General features: G+C 40.9%; 1 protein-coding gene across 1 annotated transcript; it reads left to right on the top strand.

Moving 5' to 3' along the window:
• The first annotated feature begins 4861 nt into the window (after positions 1-4861).
• On the top strand, positions 4862-22995 carry nfatc4 (nuclear factor of activated T cells 4). Its single transcript, XM_040014802.1, has 13 exons — positions 4862-5506; positions 9798-9964; positions 11678-12190; positions 15596-15771; positions 15885-16047; positions 16233-16333; positions 17442-17543; positions 17787-17974; positions 18468-18608; positions 19686-19741; positions 19841-19967; positions 20077-20799; positions 22725-22995. Exons 1-13 carry the CDS (start codon positions 5314-5316, stop codon positions 22793-22795), a joined length of 2721 nt encoding a protein of 906 aa, XP_039870736.1. The 5' UTR covers positions 4862-5313; the 3' UTR covers positions 22796-22995.

The following is a 22995-nucleotide window of genomic DNA, read 5'->3' as shown; positions in this document are numbered from 1 at the left end:
CAATATAGCCACCTTTCTTTGCAAGGACACTCAAAAGCCTGCCATCCATGGATTCTGTCAGTGTTTTGATCTGTTCACCATCAACATTGCGTGCAGCAGCAACCACAGCCTCCCAGACACTGTTCAGAGAGGTGTACTGTTTTCCCTCCTTGTAAATCTCACATTTGATGATGGACCACAGGTTCTCAATGGGGTTCAGATCAGGTGAACAAGGAGGCCATGTCATTAGTTTTTCTTCTTTTATACCCTTTCTTGCCAGCCACGCTGTGGAGTACTTGGACGCGTGTGATGGAGCATTGTCCTGCATGAAAATCATGTTTTTCTTGAAGGATGCAGACTTCTTCCTGTACCACTGCTTGAAGAAGGTGTCTTCCAGAAACTGGCAGTAGGACTGGGAGTTGAGCTTGACTCCATCCTCAACCCGAAAAGGCCCCACAAGCTCATCTTTGATGATACCAGCCCAAACCAGTACTCCACCTCCACCTTGCTGGCGTCTGAGTCGGACTGGAGCTCTCTGCCCTTTACCAATCCAGCCACGGGCCCATCCATCTGGCCCATCAAGACTCACTCTCATTTCATCAGTCCATAAAACCTTAGAAAAATCAGTCTTGAGATATTTCTTGGCCCAGTCTTGACGTTTCAGCTTGTGTGTCTTGTTCAGTGGTGGTCGTCTTTCAGCCTTTCTTACCTTGGCCATGTCTCTGAGTATTGCACACCTTGTGCTTTTGGGCACTCCAGTGATGTTGCAGCTCTGAAATATGGCCAAACTGGTGGCAAGTGGCATCTTGGCAGCTGCACGCTTGACTTTTCTCAGTTCATGGGCAGTTATTTTGCGCCTTGGTTTTTCTACATGTTTCTTGCAACCCTGTTGACTATTTTGAATGAAACGCTTGATTGTTCGATGATCACGCTTCAGAAGCTTTGCAATTTTGAGACTGCTGCATCCCTCTGCAAGATATCTCACTATTTTTGACTTTTTTGAGCCTGTCAAGTCCTTCTTTTGACCCATTTTGCCAAAGGAAAGGACGTTGCCTAATAATTATGCACACCTGGTATAGGGTGTTGATGTTATTAGACCACACCCCTTCTCATTACAGAGATGCACATCACCTAATATGCTTAATTGGTAGTAGGCTTTCGAGCCTATACAGCTTGGAGTAAGACAACATGCATGAAGAGGATGATGTGGACAAAATACTCATTTGCCTAATAATTCTGCACTCCCTGTACTTCCCCCAGCAGCCTACACCTACTGCAGTATAACTAAGAGAGAATTCGGGGTCATCTGATCCAGCCCTAACTACATGCTTTATCAAAAAGGAAACTTTTAAGCCTAATACTAAAAGTAGAGATAGTGTCTGTCTCCCAAATCTAAACGGAAGCTGGTTCCACAGAAGAGGAGCCTGAAAGCTGAAGGCTCTGCCTCCCATTCTACTTTTGAATACTCCAGGAACAACAAGTAGGCCCACAGTTTGAAAGCAAAATGCTCTAATGGGGGTGATATGGCACTATGAGGTCATTAAGATAAGATGGGGCCTGATTATTCAAGACCTTGTATGTGATTTTATGTGATGTACGTGATTCTGTGAAAATGTGTCTGTCTGGGACCAGCAGCCCCCTTAAAAGAAAGTATTATATAAAAAAAATAAGAAGATTATCGACATTCACTGGATAACTTGATAATAGACTTTAACCTGTGGCAGTCTCACCAACCCTTAGCTCAACCCCAACGTCAGCCAAGCAAACTAGTGAAGACTCAGCCTCCAGTAAACTGGGATAAATAATTATTTGGGCCTCTGATGAATTTGTAAGTTTTCTCACTTACAACAAAATGAACGAAACGAAATATCAACCATGGTGGTGGAGTGGTTGGCATTGGTTCCTGAGTGGAGTGGTTCCTGTGTCGACAGAGCACAGGAACTTTATCAATCCCAGAGAGACACTGAATTATAAAAGCAGCATAAAAAAAAGGACAGCAAATCTGATGTATAACGGAAATCATGTTGCCAAAATCATTTTACTGATCATTTTTGGTAAATTTCACTTTGAAAATTCACTTCACTTTGCTTTTTAGGAAAGTTACGGTAAAATTATTCTAGCTTTCACCACACGAGGGCAACACATCCACAGGAATCATTCCTTCTGTGTCTTCTCCTCCCATATACTTGACACTCAGCAGCTCCTCCTGTCTTTTGCACTCATCCATCATACTGCAGTGCTGCTTTAAACAATTTATTAGCCATTCAACTTTACAGTTTCACAGCCCTTTAAATCTTTCCATTTATAGCAGTGTCCTATCTCTGAACTGCTGGAAATGTACAGCACTGCTTACACATAGACTTTTAGGATTCAGTGTTTATAAGAGAGGACTTTTGTCATCTATGCAAAAAAAAAAAAAAAAATCATTCAGAACATACACATGCAGATTACAATACAATAAATGCTTATCCTCTAAGTGACAATGGACAATGCACATTTAGTTTTTTTATTTTATATCTTTATCAAAGTCTTCATCTATCTATCTCGATAACAGAAAGAAAAATAAAGCTGTTTAAAATAAATACCTGTAAACTCGCCTGAAGTGAAAATGATATAGAGGCGGAATGAGAGAGAGCAGACTGAATATATATTTTTTGTTGTTTTCCACACGACAAACAAGAAGAAAAGACTTTCCCCACCCCTCACCTCTTTTCTTGGATTATTTACTGCATGAAAAACACAAACCGTTGCATTAATTTCAGTGACACCGCTGTGTGAACGCAGTCCTGACAGCTCCGGCACTGGATTGACCCAGATACATGCAAATGCACATTGCAAGGAGATTACTATGTAATAAAAACATATGGTATTTTCATTGTATTGTAAAGCTAGAGGAAGTCATTATAAAAAGGTGCAAAACTCTGTGTTGTTTTGTGGCCAAATGGAGGTTTCAAAAGGCAGGTTTATCTTACACTGTAAAACCCCCTGTACAACCGCAGGTGTATCGAGTAAGTTAATAGTAAAGGCATTCCTTTGTGTTTAGAAACTCAGTTGCAGTCAAATATAAGCATCTTTTGTCCAACTTGATATATATTTCCCCTAAAAACAGTGCTCTCTAGTGGCTCTAATAACTGTGGAGGAGCTCAGGGTCGTTTGATGGGTGGACGTGACCCCGAGAGAGTCCAATATTTATTTAAGATGTTAAATAGAATATCTATCACTGTTATCTAGGGTGGTCACGATGTCAAATTGAAATTTCCCCTTGTGGGACTAATAAAGGTATATCTAATCAAATCAAATCAAATTTTTATCCTTGTCAAAAAGGGGTCACAACATTTGTTAAAAAAGCAACCTAAAACTAAACTGGATAAACAGCTGATAACAATATTATAATATGGATTGAAGCTCATCCTGTGTATCCTGTTATCCTATGCGATTTTGAGCCATGATATTGATGTTTCATTTTTAAATAAGATTATCATCAGTACTCGGTTATAATAGCGCCACTGATTCTAATTATGGGTGCTCCAAACAGGCCGTTTGTTTCATTAGGAGGAAATATTTAGCAACAATTAAGCCCTATGCAAGACCTTTTGGAAAATGCTCGTTTCAACAGCTGGAGCAACTGGCTTCACATACTTCTGCTTTTGGAAAGGTACAGGAGGACTTTAAATATGAATCACACTGTCTGAAGCATGCTTTCACTCGTAGTTTGGACATTTTCTTGTCTCTTAGGAAAGCAGGAAACTAAATGGTTGATTAGAAAATTTCAACCACCATGAGGTCACCAATCAAACCTCTATGGGTTTTTTTCTTTACCACAGAGAAAACAATTTCCCTGATTATAACCCAGTGGAGTCAGTGGGATTTTTTTCACCGTGGTTGTGTAAAGGTTTATCAAGTCTGAGGCTTGTTAGGGCCTCAGAAATTCTTGTGCCTGCCTTGCTGGTCGCACTTTTTCCTCTCCCCAACCACACTGCAACATCTTGAAATCAGTCCAGCATCCAAGGCCTGCCCACACAACCCCAAGAGGATGACATAGAGAGTGAAACAGGCCCCCAGCTACACACCAGTATAACATACTCCTAATGATTGTGAGAACGAGAGGAGGCCGAGGAAGGAGCACAGAAGAGACAGAGTGGAGGGGAGGGGGCACTGAGAGCTGAACTGAGGCGGAGAGAGCCAGAGAGAGAGTGTTTATTTAAGTTTTTCGTCTCCTGACTCAGACAGAGAGCAGACTACAGAGGATAATGAGAAACAGACCTTTGGTGGAGAGGAAGAGGAGGGAGGCAAGACTCAGGAGAAGGAGGGACAAGGAGGATTCAGTGGGGAGAAGAGGGGAGAAGGAGCTGGGAGGGAAAGGAAAAAAATGCAAGAGAAGAAAAGGGGAGGGGTGACAGCCAAAAAAGGGGGGGCTGTTGTGTTCATTGCCACAGGAAATAGGCCCTCTTATGTTCACTAACTGACAGTTAACATCACAGCCCTGGTGGCCGTGCAGGCGGCCTATGGCAGGTTTCAGAAATAATGAACTTCTTGCCATGTGTCCTGCTCATGATTGGAATAATAATCATATTGTTTTGGGCTTAACTATGCGAAAATCTAATTGATGATAAGGATGATGAGGACATGAAGTTGATTTTAAAAGGAAAAACTAAATGAGATGATGCAAATGATGCAAAATGAGACAAGAAAAGAGAAATTTGCATGGGATTATTATAATAAGTGAATGTTAAGTGAACGACTTCAAGAGAAACCTTCAGAGTGAGTGAGGCAGGGGGAGAGGAGGGGGGCAGGAGGTTGGGCAGAGGGGATTCATGACTGACAGACATGAGGTCCTATGGGGAATGAGTAACGGACCAACTGGAGCTGGGAAACCCACCCAAAGGCAATTAAGGGTAAAGGACGACAAAAATATTTGATAAACTTTTTTTTCCCTCCTCCCAGTCTCTTGAAGAACTAGAAGAAGAAGCTACAGGGATGACGATGGAGCTAGAATGAAAGAGCCGACGGTATTTTGGAAATATGATTCGGAGAAGACTGTAAATTATCCGGAGCGAAAATTTGATTTGGATATCAAGACATCAAGTCTGGAAAAACTTGCAAACAAGGAGGCAAGAAGCAGGATTTCTCGTAGAAACTTTCTGAAGCAAAACTTTCCTACATATCCCAGATGAGGAATATTAGCACAATGACACGCACTTAGGAGAAGAGTTTGGGGAATAAAGTTCCTTTGAATTCTTTTTAAAGGCGCACCAAGGGACGTTAAAATCGCCTGACGCAGGGAGACAAGATTGTATCAGTATATCTGTATCCTGTCCTTGCTGCCGGAGGGCGATGGGGGCCGCGCCGGGCTCGGGCTGGGAGGAGGGAGAGTTCGAGTTCAAGTTGGTTTTTGAGGAGGATCCGCCGTCGCGGCAGAGCCAGGGTCCATCCCCGGTGCGCTCTACCGAGCCGGAGAGCTCCGCTGCCGGGGAGGAAAGTGAAGGCGCCCTGCTGCAACTCGACTCCTCCAGCAGCAGCAGCCTGGGTTAGAGTCACTTCCTGAATAGCTGAATGTGTTAAAAGCAAAGGGACATACTGGATAAAGGGGGCCTGAGCGGCCTGACGGGGTGGCTTCTATAACTCATGGGAACTTCTGTGCGCGTGCGTGCCGTTGCGTGTCGTCTGATGGGGCTTTCATCTGCATGCCTGTGCTTATGTGATGTGTATGTTTGAACGTACGTCCGATGCTTGCGTGAGAACGAGTATATTTTTACTGTGTGTTTGTTTTCTGTGTGGTATGCATCTGCGTGCATATCTTCGCGCATTGTGAGCTTGTGCATGCGTGCGTGCAGCCCCAGACTCAATGTGTTTCTAATCAGCTGTGCGTGTGAGTAGAGTTAACAGCTGCCATCTGGGAAGGAACCTCAACCTCTGTGTACTGAACACACACACACACACACATACACCTCCCTCCCGTCTTCATCCGAGCTCCACCAATACATACACATACCTCACATCCTCACATCTTCTCACTCATTTGTTTCCCGCCCACACTGGCATACATTTGTATTACAACACCCAAGGTATGAACATTAACTACAGGAGAAAAAGGAGAGGGCAAGTCTTCACGTTTTTCTTCACTTTTTTTTTTTTTAATGTTTCAGAGTATGTAGGTTTTATTTATTTGGGTATAAATCTCCATGGATATGCCCATAAAATGTGTTAAAGTTGGGCTTTTCAAAACGAAGCAATGCAGAAGTTAAATATGAATCCAGTATCTATCAAGGTAAACAGATTGCCAATTTAGCTGCAACAAGATTGTTGTGGTGGTAAAGTTTGTTCACCAATGAGTTGAATAATTTAACTGTCAAAGACTTTTAAAAAATACATTATTGCAAAAATACTTATACTTTAAGTGAATCAGTCTATTATGCTGCTCCAGATCTGTTTTGTGACCTATTGTTTTTACCCCGAACCTCATGCCGGAAACCATCTCATTTAAGATCGAAGTTTGTTAAAGAGCTGGACTCTCGAACTGAGATTCTCTGAAGTATATTAGATCTGTTAGACTGGTATCTCCAAAAGAAACTGATCCAATGATAATTTAAATTATGTTTTTTTTTTTAAAGATTAAGAAGAGAACACGAAGAGATAAATTCCCCATTAAATTGAGGCAAAAAAAAAAAAAAGACAACAGTTTAAGCTTAAGAAGAAATCAATCTGAGTGGCACAAATGTATGTTTTTTTTTTCCATTTCCTTTGAACCCTATAAGGCTTATATATATATACATACATACATACATACATACATACATACATACATACATACATACATACATACATATATATGCCATACAAGGGGGCACACAGCAGTATTATGCCATTGTTGCTTTTCTCTTCTCTCAATGTCTCATGACCCCTCTCATGTATTTTTCCACCACTTGTGAGGCCCCACAGACCCCCAGGTTGAGGTAAACATTGCTTTTTTGAGGTTCAGCTCAGGACATGGAAACAAACATGAAAGTATATTAGATCAGTGAGTCTTTTTTTTCCCCCTGTTCGATAAGTGTTAGTTAAATTCTGGTGCCTCATAAACTCCTGCTGGTCTACATATAAACCGCTAAATCACTGATTCATGTGAAAAATCCGCCAGCAGAAGAGTTGCCTCAGTACTGCAGCTTTAATCACTTGGAAATACTTTTGTTGCCAGGAAACATTTGAAGAGATTTTTTTTCACCCAGCTTCTTAATTCGTTGGCAGTTGCTGTTGTGTGTCCGCATTGCCCAAAAATTGCCCGCATGGCCCGCCGCCACTACGGAGCGGCAGTGATCAGTCGGAGCCTCGTTCATTAGAGAGTAACTACTGTTTGACTCCATGTGAAGCCAGACCACACCACACTGGGAAAATGTTGTGGCAAGGGATGTGGCCTTAAGGAGTCAGTTTGGTGGCTTATGGGCAAAATCCAAAGGAGTCATGTTGAGATTATACAATGAAAAAAGTCTCTATATAAATGTCAAGGTCAGCGGTGGATTTGGGTGTGTGGTTCTTCATGCTGTGAAATGAATCAGTGGGCCAAAAGTAAACTTCATGATTTAGTTAGAATTCCCATTTCACCCTTTATTGCGCAATTTGTAACTATAATACATGGAAAAATGTACGAAATAGTTTAAAAGTAGAGCTGAAAGTTTTGGAGGGATTTTGATAAATTGTTGCCATACGACAGAGTGATTATAGATAAAACCAAATCCCACTTTAAGGCAAGATTATTACAGTCTTTTTGGCCCACATTTAGATTCATCTGGACATCTACGTTGATGTTTTTGAACTGAATGTAGAAGCTGGCAGCATTTACCATTCCAAGTTTGGTCCCCTGTTTCCTGTTGCTTTTATTAACAAAATAATAAAGACTAAGACTAAAAAATAGCATGAAGAATTTTAAAATGAAAACCAACTGGTGTCCAAGAGTCACAAAGAAAACATGGCTAATACCAAACTCATGTCTGCCTTTTAAATGTGAAGCTATAGTTAGCTGCTAATAAGCCTAGCTAGCATAAAGATTTAACAACAGCTTCAGAGATAATAATTCATTGATTTTTATGCTTCTGACTAGGTGTTTCCAGTCTTTATGCTATAAAATTAAGCTAGTTGTCTCCAAATAGTGTACCAAGGAATACGAGTGTGCAGTGAGGAACAGTGTAGATATGCCTTGGGATTCACCTCAGTGAATGGTCACGTTATGATGGTGCAGCGGTTTGAGTGTCAGAGTGATCCTGGAGGTTATGTTGTTGGGGGCATTTCCTCCAGGTTGGGTCTCCCAAGACAAACTGGTCTGTGACTGAGACCTGGCTCATTCCAAAAAAGCTCTGAATGTGACACATGGTCAGCATTTTTTCCTGTTTTTTGTGGACTGTATAAAACTGTCTGATAAGGTGTCGGAGACAAATTATATCCTAGGATTAAACAGCAATGCTTTTAGTGTTGTGATGGTAAAACCTGTGGGCAGATGTTCACATTGGTTCTTCCATGTAGAGTGGAAGTCTGGTCAGAGCTATAAATATTGATTAGGTTGTGGCAATTGGGAAAGCATATGCATGCATCTTTTTTTAAATACATTAGCATTTGACTGAAGTTCACCTGTATACACAAACTACTTTTTCTTTTAAATATAATGGCATATACATTTGTCTACATGTAAATTCTGTTTCATTAATTTCATGGACTCTTACATGTCTGGATTATGACATTTGTCACCTTCCTAACCCCAGTGTCTGCATTATAGCCCTGTGATGTGAGACGTTCAGAGTCTGGCTCAGGTTGCTCAGTACCACAAGAGACAGAGTTCAAAGCACGAGGTCAGATGTTAGAGGTGTACTCGTGGAGTATGTGTTTCTCGAATTGCTTGCTTTTCATTTGATTGAGTTTTAAGAGGGGCATCCAGCAAACAGCGACTTTCCCAACTCCTAATTTCATTTTTTAAGCAAGGAAATGTATGGTGTGATGCTAGTGGAGCTTTTTACTAAGAACACAAATACCACTGTAATGCTATGTTCCTTCAGGCGATGTAATCAGAAGAAATTTTAAATGACAGATGTAATAGAGGCTTCCAAATACCACTATTTGCCTTAAGATTTTGGCTGGCTATCAAGTACACCTTGTACACAAAATGTTTTAAAATCACTCAATAATGTTAAGCAGCTGTTTGCCTCAGATTTTCTAAAAATGTCAAACGACTTAATCCTCTGTCAGTGCAGCTAGTTGTTTCTTATCTGTTTGCTAAGCTAAGTTACTAAACTGTTTGGAGTAGTTTTGCATTTTCCGAAAATTACTTCTATTTCCTAATTTATATTAAAAGTGACAAAAATGCTGCACTTGCTTTTAAGACATTATTGCAGTAAAATTCCAGCGTGTGCATTTTCCATATGGTAGCAATTACAGTAAAATGAAGGGAAACTGATGTGTAAAGCATGATAGAAGCACACTGATGATAAAAAATGAATCCTTACTCACCGCAAATTGTGTTTACAATATTTTGATTTTCATCTAATGAGTCTCTCTCACGCCAGAGGTACAAGAGCAGGGCAGTTGCAGAGCTAGCTATTATTGTGTGGTTAAGGGGATGAAAAGCAGATGAATAATTATTTATTGTCATGTGGATGAAAAGGTGTAAAGTGAACAGAACAAAGTGCTGTTCTTTGGGAGCATGGGATTATAGTCAGTTTAAGCAAGCAGGCAACTTGCCAACAGAAAGAGTATTGTAAAGATTTTCTAATTCATATAATTTGTGGGTGTGCCCTTCATGTGTCCGGACATTCATCCCAACCTTTATGTATTTTCAGTTCCAGACAAAAACCTGGCTGCCTCTCACGCAGGTCACTCAATCGACATCCCCAGCCCGACACCTGCGTCCAGTCAGCGGGCAGGGATGCATTCCCCACCTCCACGAAGGGATCACTTCAATAAGTTCAGCGGGACCTATGAGAGCCTGCCGGCACGCTCTGTACAGGTGAGACAGCCTATGTCTAAGTATTTCATATAATCTGCAGTTTCAACCTCGACTGAACAAATGACCGTAGAAAGAATCAGCTGCAGCAGCTGCAGCAGCCGTCTGATTGGTTGACCTTAAGTTTGTTCCAAGCGCATATTCAACTTTTGTAGACACGCCATCGATTGCATGTAAGTCAGTCCAAGAAGAAGGAGGCTTCCTCAGCAGCTTTCTCTTGGGTTTCCTTCCATTTTCCCTTAAGATTAAGAGGTTTTCCTTACTTGGAGAGTTTTTTCTGTATCCAAACCAAGTGCCGAAAGACTTAGGGTATATAAGTTAAAGTTTTTTGAGACAAAGCAAACAGACTTTTAAACACTCACACATTTAGTTGAGGAAATATTACGCACTTCTTTACTATGACTTAAGCATTTTGCAGGGCAGCTGCTGAAATATGTTGTAATACTGTCTCAGAATATAACAAGGTGAGAGTACATGTACAGTTTTCACTGAATTCTGTGGTTTACTGGGTAAAAAAGATTGGTCTTTTGTACCTGAAGGACCCAAATTCTGGACTTGCAGACAACACAAGGTAAATGAAAAATAATCCTTGATTAGGTTGAAAGTCCTTTACAAAAGTTGAAAATTCCACAGCTGCACAATACATGAGGGAATAAACACAGAGAGGAAAACAGACTATTAAAATAAAACAGGAAGTAACTGCACAGCGAATCACGTGAAAAAGAAGACTTGACAACGAGAGGGTGGAGAAGCAAGCACGTTCCTCAAAACATAAAAACATCCCACAAATAAAACACATAACCCAAACTGTATTATATTAACTAAAACTCAAAATTATAAAAACCACAGGACGTGACAAACAAGAGGTTTTAAACACAGCCAGACACCCAGCCTACTTTCTCCTACAGTCCTGGAGTCATTTTGAAAAAGTCTGAAGGCAGCTAAATTTCACTGTGGCAGATTTTATATATTAGGTTTCAAATTAAGCTAAAGAGGCTTTCAGGGAGCACATCCTTAAAAGGGGTCAGTGCCAAGAAAAGGATCCAAATCCACACATAAAAAAAGCTTGTTTTCTCATAGTTTATCTCACCACGATGTTTAATGAAACTCTTAGTACATACAAACAAAACGTAGTGATCACTGCCTCAGTGCTCTCTAAATAGAGAAGGGAATAAATAACGTCTGTTTGCCTTGACGTTAACAGATGTCCCCTTTAACTACTTGGTGGAAACCACAAGAATGAACACTTTCTAATATTTTTTCTTTGCTTTTTATACATTATTATTATTATTATTATTATTATTATTATTAACTCCTCCAGTTCTGATAAGACTTGGTAAGGATGTAGAGTGGGGTCATGTCAAAAATCCATTAAAATTTGGTCTGCATCCACCAAGGTCTTCAAGGTCAACTTCATTATTTATTAGCTGAAAATTGTCAAAAAGGCTCATAACTTATAAAAATATGATTCTTACAAGTGCCGTGTTTGTAGAAAGTGCCACAGAGAATCTTAAAATATCATGTTGCATTTGACCTTTGACCTCTCCTTAAAGGTCAAAAGATTGATCTGAAGGTCAAAGTAATAACAATGGTTTAAAGAGCTATTTAAAATTGTGCTTCTTACTGCCAGTTTTCTTACTGAGATTTGAATTGTTAATTAGATATTTTTTTTTTGTGTGTGACAATGTTTGTGACGAGCCTCTTATCTTTTTCCAGGTTTCTGAATCTCGTGTGGTCGAGTGCCCCAGCATCCAGATAACCACCATCTCGCCTGACGATGACACAACACCCACCATTTCCAGTTACTGGGACATGGGCAACAGCGGCGGTTGGGACAGAGAGCGCCTTTACCTGCCTCTACTGGATCCTTTTACCTATCGTGACAGATGCCCCAGCTCCCTCAGCCCCAGCCCTGCCTCTAGCCCCTCCTCTCGAGGCTGGCTCAGTCCCGCTTCCAGCTGCGACTCTCTGCTGGTGGAGGAGGAGGAGCTGAACGAAGGCAGCATCAATTTTGGGCACTCATCATCCTCAAGGCCCACCTCACCTAGTGGGAAGAAGCGTAGAAACTCCCCGCTGGCGTCTCCCTGTACTTCGCGCAGAGGGAGTTACTCAGAGGAACTGCAGGGGTGCAACCTGGAGGGTGGAGAGTCCACCCCTCACTCTCAAGCTCCGCCCAGCAGCTGTGAGCTCAGCATTCCTCAGAAAACCAGGAAGACATCATTGGAGCAGGTAAAGTGCTGTGTGTGATCTATTGCCTTTACTTAAGTGCCGCCCTGCCAAACCTGGAGTAGGCCTCTCAAAGCAGCAGTATAGAATTCTGTTTTCTAACTCGGCTCCTACTCTTAGACCTCAAGCTGCCATCCCTGTCTAGTTTGTTTGTTTGTTTTTAAACTAAAACAGAAATTACAAGAGAGGGTTCAATCTAACTGTCAAGCCAAGGACACTGCACAGTCACACAGTAAAAAACTTGTGGAACTCAAGGTAGCCAAGCCATAATGAATGTCCAGCTTCATGATTTATTTGAGTCTATATGTGACCATCATATATCAAATGAACACCAAGCTGTACTGAAGAAGACTTGAAACCAGTGACTGACCCATTAAACTTATCAGGAAAATGTTCAGTGAGGCAGAAAATCGAGAGAAAACTCAGTGATTTCCTCATTGACTTCTATGTAATGGCGCTCGCAATGAGAGGAGTCGCCCCCTGCTGGCTATCACAAAGAATGCAGGTTCAAAGGACCTTTATTTCAGAGCCATCTATACAGTGTATGCTCATTTTATGTTGCTTTTACTATGCTTCTGTCTAGCATCGACACTAAATATGCATTTTAGCAAATACAAAAACTGAAGCAGTTTAAGTCTTAAAACAGTTTTCAAGAAAGCTAAAAGCTGCGACTTTTGAATGATACAGACACCTACGTTTTAGTTCCTGATTGGATGTTTAATTTGCAAAGATTAAACTCTGTTATGTTTTGAGATTTCATTTTTATCGTATGGGTATTTCTTTCCCAATACCTTGGCTTCCTCTGGTGATGGATAATGCTATGTTGCTGTATTTACTGTGCAAAAACTCCCAGTCTGTGTGTTCTGGTGCTGTGGCTGCTTTATACTTGTGTTATTACTGAACCCTGATGTATTCATCAGAGTGTGAGAGTGTGTGTATGCTCAGAAACCATGTAAAGGCATGGAATGTGTGTATGGCCGGGTGAAAAAAAGCTCTCTGGATGCTCAGTTAGAACAGAAAAGTGCTATATCTATATCTAAGTATCAGTCCATTTACTTTCAGCAATAGTTCCACATGATTGCCGGTCCAAACAGTTTTGCCATTACTATACTTCCTCTGTAATTTTTTTGTAGAGATAAGCAGGCCCCTCTGTGTAGACGGCCTGCCTATAATCCACGTGCTTGGACATTATTGCATAAATGTTGCTAATATTGCATTAGTGTATTAGTGTAGATACCTCCAAAAGCTGACCATGATGTAATTTTCAGGCTGCATTGGCATGTTTTCTTACTCCTTTATTTTGTGATCTGTTCCTTGCCATAGTTTTGTTGACTTTTCTTTAGAGTACATTAGGGTTCCCTTACACAGAAATAAGGAAAACAACATTTACTTCTTTCTCTAAATCTATAAAACTTTGGTTTTTGGATAATCAAACATGTTGTCATGATTTGAGTAGTGTCAAAGAAAGTCTTTGATTCTAATGTGTAAGGATTTTTAACATTTGATTTTTAATATGTTATATGGGCATTGTAAAGATGCCTGGGTCGTTGACCCAGGGTCTTTGAGTTTATTATTTATTATTTCTAGTCTTTGGTTTCTTTGAGTTCTGTCTTATGGTTTATGTCTCTGTCTTCTCTAGTTGCTGTCTCCCCTGTCAGCTGTATCCCCTTGTCTAGTTCGCGTCTCTGTGTATCCTTAGTTGCTATATCCCCGTGTCCAGTCAGTGTCTGTGTCTGCCCTGGTCCCACGTCTCTGTTCCCTCTGTTGTAGTGCCTGCATGTGAGTCTGTGTCTTTTGTTCAGTCTGTGTTATGGGTTTCCTGTTTTACTTTGAAAGTCCATGTCTGATTTTAATGTGTCTGGTTTTGCTTCCCCTTGTCTCGTTAGGCCTGATTTGCCCCAGCTGTGTTTCCCTCCTGTTACCCATTCCCTGATTGCTCCCTCTGGTCGTGTCCAAATTCATGGGCTGCATCCTCCTGAGGCCGCATTTGTAGACCGATTACGTCACAGCGACGCGCCGAAGGCTGTCCAAATTCGTAGACTCCTCCGAATGCAGCCCACAAATGCGTCCTCCTTTTCCCCGAATTTGGGGAATTTGGGTCAGGGTGTGTCCTTCGTGGCCTACCATATCCCAGAATTCATAGCGCGGCCCAGCCAAACTCCAGTTTCCAACAATGGCGGCCGCTACTAAGTTTTAAAATTACTCATACTAATCTTTCTGGGTCACAAAATAAACTTTTAACATATTTTCAGGCGAGAAAGTAGCTGTGTAAACATCAAATATCTGCTCGGTTTATCAAGATATCGCATATTTGCAAAAGTGCTTCGACGTTTTCGAAGGCTTCTGCTACCCACCAGCTCGATAGCTAGCCGGGAGCTCGAGGGTTACTGATGTGGCTGAGAACGGCACAACTCCCGGCACATCATTTTCAGATCACCGCGGACTTTCGCTGCTCGGGTTAAACGTAATATATAAGTCACTTAGACAACCTAAAAATGTTATTGTTGGGCTTTTTTCAGTGTTTTGTTTGTTCATGAGTAAATCGGTTTAGCTGAGATTAAAGTTTATTAGATTAGATTAGATAAAATAAAACTTTATTAATCCCCCGGGTGGGTTCCTCCTTGGTTTTTACACAGCTGACTAAACGTCAAACAGAAAACTGATTAAACAGAAGTATGAGACAGTCGAGAATTTACGCCAGTGTCCTGTTATATTTTAGATAGCAAGGAGCAGACGGCTGAGTTTATTAAACTCCACCGAGACAGCGGTGACGCTAATCAGAAGGCTAGACAGTCCAATTTCACGGCCGTTTACTTCCGGCCTACCCGACCTTCTGAGGACCCGGCCCACGTAGACCGCGAAGGCCGGGTCCTCAGGAGGATGCAGCCCATGAATTTGGACACGACCTCTGTGTATTTGAGCCCTGTGTTTCTTTGTGTCTGTGTTGCGATCTACCGTTTACCTAGCTGTGTGTTCTGTCAGTCCTCCGGTGTAAGTTTAGTTTGATTTTTTTCCAGTTATGTTATATTTGAGTTTAACATTAAAGCTGTTTTGAGTTCACATCTGGCTCTGGAGTCTGCACCTTGGGTCCTATTCCTGTCTGCACACAGCCCACACATAACAGGCATGTGTTTATTTTTAGATATGTTTCTCTCTTTTAGCTAGCCTCACATGCCTGTGTATGTGCGGTTTTGTTGGTTAATTTAATATGTTATCAATCTGCCAGGGACTACAGAAGAAAATTAGCCCGTGCGGCTAAATCTGGCACATTCACATGATGAATTGTTTAAATAAACAAAAAACATAAACATACAGAGAAGACTGAAATATTAAAAAAAAACATAATAGAAATAGCAAAGCAAAAACAAGTCTGTGGAGAACTAAAGAGGTGAGATTTTTGTGTTGCAGTTATCTCCCAGGGAGGTGGACCAGGAGCAGGCTCTGGGCCACAGCTCTCCCTGCCCACTGCCAGAGACCCAGCAGACCAGGAGAGAGCCCCCATCTGTGGGCATGGACTACCTCTCTGTTCCCCCTCCTCTGGCCTGGGGCAGAACCCGAGCCAGCGCCCACAGCCCTCTATTCAGGCAAGGACAGCATCACTTTTCAACATTTCAATCCTGTAAATTTACTTGCTTCTCTCCATGTGGGTCTTTCTATTCTTACTGCATCTAAAATTCTCACATCTGATTTATTTCAGGTCTAACGCCCTGCCGCCACTTGATTGGCCTCTGCCATCCCAGTTTGACCAGTATGAGCTGCGTATTGAGGTCCAGCCTCGGCCACACCACAGAGCCCACTACGAGACGGAGGGCAGCAGAGGAGCCGTCAAAGCTGCACCGACTGGACATCCTGTTGTCAAGGTGAAAACGAAATTTCTCAGGGTTTTTTTTTTTTTCACCTTTAACTGTGTTATATGATATCAGATCTAATTTAAGGTTAACATGTCTTTGATCATGTTCACACGACACTGGAACAAATTCTTTGGCCACTGCTGCTGGCCTCATCGCAGTTTGATTTCACACTGCGTCTCTCTCTATCTTCACAGCTGTGTGGTTACACAGAGAGGAAACCGCTCTCTCTTCAGGTTTTCGTTGGAACAGCTGATGACCGATCAATCAGACCACATCCTTTCTATCAGATACACAGGTACTGAGCTGCAGTATTTTTCTATTTAAACACAAATGTTTTCTTCATGCCATAATGTTCAAGGAACACAAAATTCAGGGGACCCATCACGTGACTGTCGTAGCTTTAACCATTGTGCAATAAACCACCAGCTGGTTCTCGTGTTGGTCCAGAAAATGTGTTACAACAGTTGTTGTTAGTCCCTTCCCATAATCCAGAGAATATATTTTTGATTATGATATCCTATATCGAGTGAAGTGCAGATCCAAACTGAAGAAAAAAACACACCCACACAAATTTTGTATTTTAAACACAATATTGAGTTCAGTTCCATCTTTGAAAGTAATATAATTTAAAACTGAGTCAAGAGCCCTTAGAGATGGCGTGAGAAGTTCAGCCATCTGGGAGGGGATCAGAGTAGAGCCGCTGCTCCTCCACATCGAAAGGAGCCAGTTGAGGTGGTCTGGGCATCTGACAAGGATATATCCTGGGCACGTCCTGGGTGAGGTGATGTCCCACGGGGAGAAGGCCCTAGGGCAGATCCAGGACATGCTGGAGAGATTATGTCTCTCGGCTGGCCAGGGAATGCCTTGGTGTCCCCCCCAGTCAAGCTGGAGGAGGCTTCTCTGCTTAGGCTGCTGCCCCTGTGATCTGGCCCCGGATAAGCAGAAGAAGATGGATGGATGGATGGATAATTTAAAATTATATGTGAAAGATTCATTTATCATTCAGAAGGGAATGTAGTCAACTCTGCACACCTTAAACTGTCAGTCAGTACTAAAAATATCAAAGTAAGTCTACAAGATCAAGTTGGATGAATATTTTTTTAGTGGCCAGTGAAATTTTCCAGCCATTGTATATTACAATGTTTTTTTTTAAGTTAATAACATAAGTGCAAGACTTTAACTAATGCTCATTATTTTTTTAAGTCATTAGAAAAAAAGCGAGGGTGATATTAGTGATTATTGATCTCATGTGTTCACAGAACTTGAAGTGACGTGAAAAGGATTATTAATCCTCACATTTTGGAAGCAATTTCACCGTTTTTCGTTCATAAATAACTTGTGTTCTGCTGGGATTTCACTTTATTTTTCTCAGCTGGTAAATTTAAATGTATGTTCCCCTTCAGAGTGACTGGAAAGATGGTGGGCACTGCCAGTCACGAGAGCGTCCAGGTGGGGACCAAACTACTGGACATCCCCCTCAGCCCCGAGAACAACATGACTGCTCTGTAAGTCAGAAGGATGCTCTCACTGTCCTCGTCATGTTTGTAGAAAAAGGATTTTTTTAACACATATGCTGGAGTTGCTTATTATATATGCTCGGGTGGGCTGCTCATGTTTGACTGCTGTGTCGTACCTTTGTGGTCTACTTTAAGTTTTAAATAGCTCTTTCCCTAAAGTTTCAGTTTCAGTGTTGAGTGAAACTTTTCCTACTCAAAATTATGTCATGAGACAAATCTTGTGTTTCACAGCATCGACTGTGCCGGGATTTTGAAACTGAGGAACTCAGACATTGAGCTGAGGAAAGGAGAAACAGATGTTGGAAGGAAAAACACACGTGTTCGTTTGGTGTTTCGTACCCACCTCCCTATAGTGCCCCCTTCAGGACCCCCTGGACGAGTGTTGGCTCTGCAGGTTGCCTCTCTGCCCATCGAATGCTGTGAGTGGCTGCTTTATGGAGAATTCATATTATGATACAGAATCCTTTTACAAAGGAGTCACATTTGAAACATGCAGTGTCACTTGGATTTGTCAAAGGTTGAGATTTTTTACAATTCTGCAAACACTGATCACAAGCGCTTTGCTTTATAAACATTATTTTATTTTGTTTTTCACTTCCAGATCTTATTTGATATATTTGATTTTATTCTACTTTATAATGTCATGTCTTTTTAATCAACCTTATCCTGCATTACTTCTGCTCCACTACTCAAGCTCTTAACTTCACTGATTACTCTTTGTTGCTTTTTTTTACATTATATTTTACTTTGTATTTTATGGATGGATTGATGTTTTATTGCATTTTGCTCTGTATTATTAATGGCTTGTCCGTCATCTGTAGAGCACTTTGAGATGCACTAACCTTGATGAAAGGTAGTGTATGAATAAAGTCTGATGACTACATATGCATTTATCGTTTCTCTCCACCACAGCCCAACGTTCGGCCCAGGAGCTGCCTGTCATCGAGTCGGTCAGCCTCACTTCCTGCTCTGTGGAAGGAGGGGAAGAGCTGCTGCTGAGCGGCACAAACTTCCTGCCAGTCTCCAGAGTCCTTTTCATGGAGAGAGGCACAGGTAAGCGTCCAGAGGAGCCTTGGCGCATTTTAATTTACAGAACTGGCAGTAAAAGTTGATTGGGAATATAATAAGACAGAAAATAATTTGAAATCAGTTTTTAATATTAGGTAAATGATACTTCAGCCCATTAGATTTAGATTAAAATAGTGCTGCAGGAATTCACAGTTAGAACTTACAATTCTCTAACTGTTAACTTCTCCAACTAGTTAAACATGCATGGGAGAGTTAACAGACCCACTATACATACACAGAGAGGCAAGAGAGGAAATAAAATTAAATGCAAGACACTAAAGACAAGGAACTTCCAAAATAAAATGTGAGAGTCATAACTAAATGGAACAAACACTGAGGGAACAAATAAAAAATGAGTCAAGAACTGAGAAAAGCAAAATGTTCAATTAACATAAAGATCAATAAACCAAAATAAAAATACCAAACAACCTAAAACAGTTCAAAAACCACATTAAGTTATAATACACACACAAAAAATGATAATTTTCACTATTTCATAGTGAATAGTTCTCTCATATCAAATCATAAAAACTGTCAAAATGCACATTTCCAGGTTCCCACACACAGTTGACAAGCATTTCAAATGCAGAGCACGAAGGATTTGATGCAATGCTTGTGCAACTAGGTCTAATAAACATTGAAGATGTTGTGGGACAATATTTTTTTTTATTACAACAAACAATAGCCCCCTTTAAATGGTTGTCTTCACATATTTGAAGTTCATTATATGCTGATAATTTTCACATTCAGGTCTGTGTAATCCAGGTATTAGAAACTTATCTCACATGTATGTCATAATGTGGGGAGAACGTGGACTCAGAGACTCAAGAGTTTAAAAAAATCAACAAACAAATCTTTATTCAAGCTGAACATCAAAATTCAACCCAGAATACACACAAAGAAAAGATTATATGATGATTATTTGATGATGAGTTCAGAATCAGAAGGGGGATACTAGAAGTCTAACAGACATTTTAAATGAAGCTTAATTCAGATGCTGCGCTTTTTTAATTGACTTGTGTTCATTATGTCAAACCTTGCTCTTGTGCTCTTTTGCATTAGATGGCAAATTACAGTGGGAGGAGGAGGCTCATGTTGACCGTGACAACAGCAATGAGGTAAATTTGTGAAATTTCAGCAGACGCATCCAACACAACTGGAGATGCTCTGATAAATGCTCTGTAAATCCCCTTGTATGTCGTCTTTATGCCTTCCAGTGTCTGTTATGTGTGAGGGTCCCAGCCTATAGTGACCTATCTGTCAGTCGGCCTGTGTCGGTCAATCTATATGTTTCTAATGGGAAGAGGAAACGGAGCAGCACTCACTGCTTTAAGTATTTACCCAGTGAGTATCTAATCCCACAAATAATTTTGAAATAAAGAGATTTATAGTTTGAAATGCTTTACATGAACATCAGTTATGTGTGTCAGTTATTCTCGGTTTCTTCCCTCAGTTATGTTCAAAGAAGATGATCCCCTGCTCTCTCGATCCCCTATGCTGCCTCTGGATGGCGGAAACATGTGTCCTGCAGGGGGTCCACCCAGGATAGACAGAGGCTTCCATGTGAGAGGGGACCAGATGTCTGATGAGCAAAATCTGAGCTTCCACCTACCCCCCTACCCCTCCACCTATTCCTCTCCGTGCCCACCCATAAACTACAATGAGGAGTACTGCTCTAAACCTGATGCCACGGTGGAAGAGCCCGGCGGGACCAGGCCAGCACTATCCGAGCGTCACCCCAGTTTTGAGAACCTAGAGCTGGGCTTCACCGAGCTCCTTCCCCCTCTGTACCCACGTGGTCCACAGCCTCCCTCACCTTCACCTTCCCCATGGCTGGACTCACCCTACTTGTCCTCTTCACCCTCTCCTTCCCACTCATCCTCTCTCAGCCCTTTCCCAGCTGGAAGTCCTATCTCAACCTCCCCTCTGCCTCCCATCCCCAACTCCTCTTACCCACAGTACTCTGCTTATGCTCAGGAGGTCTGTCCCTCCCCTCCTACCAACCCAAACCCCTATCAGGATATCTGCCCAGCATCCTACTCCCACTATGAGGGCTGGGACCCCCAGGGAAGAGTGCTGGATACAGGAAATGGGGGAGAGAGGGATCCCAAGATCCAGGAGTGTCCATTGGAGTTTACCAGCTCTGCCTCTATGCACCACATTACCTTTGAAGAAGGTGAGACATAGTTTTTTCAAAAAAATGTGATATTTGAAAACTGATTTGATAAAAAATGACATAAGTGGCTACAAACACAGATACAGAAATGTTGGAGGAAGAAATGCAAAGAATTTTTAATATTCTGGATAGAAGAATGAATGGTATCCACTGAATGGACTGTGCATTTTGGCTGCCACTCTCTAGGTATTTTGGGTGTTTTTTTATTTTGTTTTTCTGGCCAGAAGTGACCAGATTTGGAAGAGAATGTGGAGTCCTAAGATATCTGGTAATATCACCAAATTTGCCATACATATCTGTTAATTATTGATAAGAAACATAAAAATAAAAAACAGAAATTTCACTCCACAAAACTAGATCACAAAGTTCTTGGACAGCTGTACCACACAAACAGCACAACTACACTTAGCAGCCTTTCTAGTATCTAAATGTACAAGTTATAAAATAACTTTTTATTTTGAAAGGGCAAACTTTTCAGAGACAATTTGTTGTACCAGACTGTAAACACGACTTTAATGCCGTAAAGCTGGCCATTGTAAAGTGGGTATCAGCGGAAGTTGACTCACTTTTGCAGCCAGTCTCTAGTGGCCACTATAGGAACTGCAGTTTTTAGCACTTCAGTGTTCTTGTTTTTCAGCCCCGGGACTATGATTTTTAAAGGCACTTTTTAAAACAAGTTTATTAAATCATGTTTATTAATGCTGAAATATTTTTCTACTCACTGGTGCATTGTCTTTGATCTACAAACACTGCTTTATGGAGTGAGAATGTGATATGACATGCAACACAGGCTCTCTGATGGCCAGGATAGCTGGTGATCATGTGGTATTTGGTGTAAAGATTTGGCTACCAGGCCGATTCACAACTTTATATGGACATTACCTGCAGGGTCAGTCATAGTAAAAAAGAAAAGAGCTGTATTTTTGTCAAAATTTGAATAATCTGAATTTATGCTCTCCAAATTAGTTTGCCATTTAATTTGGCCCCAAAAATTGTCTTTTTGATGAGAAAGTGAAACCTTGTTGTAGGTAAACTGGTAGCTTGAGAAACAAAGTGGTTAATTCCAACCTACCTCTTGACTAAAATAAAAGAACCCAGAAAGACTAGTTTTCAAACAGGTAACTCCTTATTTGTAGAGTTTCAGTCTCTTCTAAAAACACCCTCAAGTCTCTTGCCGGGTTCTGCTAGGACCTTCTTTCTGCTTCCTGTTACAAAGTGAGTTTTTCCTTCCCACCATTACAAAGTGCTTACTCTTAAGGGGTTGCTCGATTGTTTGGGTTTTCCCCAATACTGTGGGGTTTTACGATTATTGATGATTGATTTAACTGCATGGAGTTATTGATGGTGATTAGACTTGATTGAGTTGATAATTGTATAAACTATTTTTGATACATCAAAACTAAAAAATTCTGGTAACTTGAACATAAAAAAACAACTGTCTTTTGTTTAGAAACTAATTACCAAACTATGTTTGTTTTTGGGTGTTTTTTTATTTTTATTTTTTTATCAAATAGCAAGTTATAGTCAGTGACAGATATATAGACAGATATTAGTCAATGTAATGTTTGGTAGCATCTTGTGGTTGCTGGTGTTTTTAGATGTTTACAGTCTTCAATGTAATTTGCATTATAACATTTAAAAAAAGAAACAAAGCATTAACCTTGGTGGTTAAGTTGGGGACTAGATTTTATTTTTACTTGATGCAAGAAAATGTGGTGTGGTGTGCAGTTTTTCTAGATGTTCCAAACACATAAAAAAAAAAAAATACAAATCTCTAAAAAGGGGATGTTGAAATACGATTAAAATAAAGCCAATGAATTCTGAAAATATACATACAATTGAAACTGACAGTGCAGTATAGGTTATTTTGTATTTTGCAGCAGCAAATTGCATCAAGTGAATCTGATTTTCTTCTCCTTCCATAGTATCAGAGTTCATCGGGGAGGACATCCAGTCTTACCAGCCAAGCTCACAGATGGACAACCAGCCAAACTGAGCTGAGAAGGTCCCCCGTTTGATATTCAGCCTCATTTTAAATTCCTTATGCACTTGGTATCAAGATGTGTCGCTGCAGTTACATGTAATATTGAAAGGGGATTACCAGGACACTGTTGTAATTATGACCACAGGTAACTGTTTTATAAAGGGAAACTAATATTTGTAACATGTTTTCAAAATAAATTATATAAGAAACTG

This window comes from Simochromis diagramma, unplaced genomic scaffold (genome assembly GCF_900408965.1).
Source record: "Simochromis diagramma unplaced genomic scaffold, fSimDia1.1 OVJJ01000205.1, whole genome shotgun sequence".
In the NCBI taxonomy this organism is placed as follows: Eukaryota; Metazoa; Chordata; class Actinopteri; order Cichliformes; family Cichlidae; genus Simochromis; species Simochromis diagramma.
This window is presented reverse-complemented; position numbering and strand designations above follow the sequence as displayed.

What these genes read in the sequence shown, in the direction of transcription:
- nfatc4 (XM_040014802.1), top strand. Translation starts at nt 5,314, where the DNA reads ATGGGGGCCGCGCCGGGCTCGGGCTGGGAGGAGGGAGAGTTCGAGTTC. An exon ending in GCCCACAGCCCTCTATTCAG is followed by an intron (nt 15,772 to 15,884) that starts GCAAGGACAGCA and finishes GATTTATTTCAG; the next exon opens with GTCTAACGCCCTGCCGCCAC. An exon ending in CTGCTTTAAGTATTTACCCA is followed by an intron (nt 19,968 to 20,076) that starts GTGAGTATCTAA and finishes TTCTTCCCTCAG; the next exon opens with TTATGTTCAAAGAAGATGAT.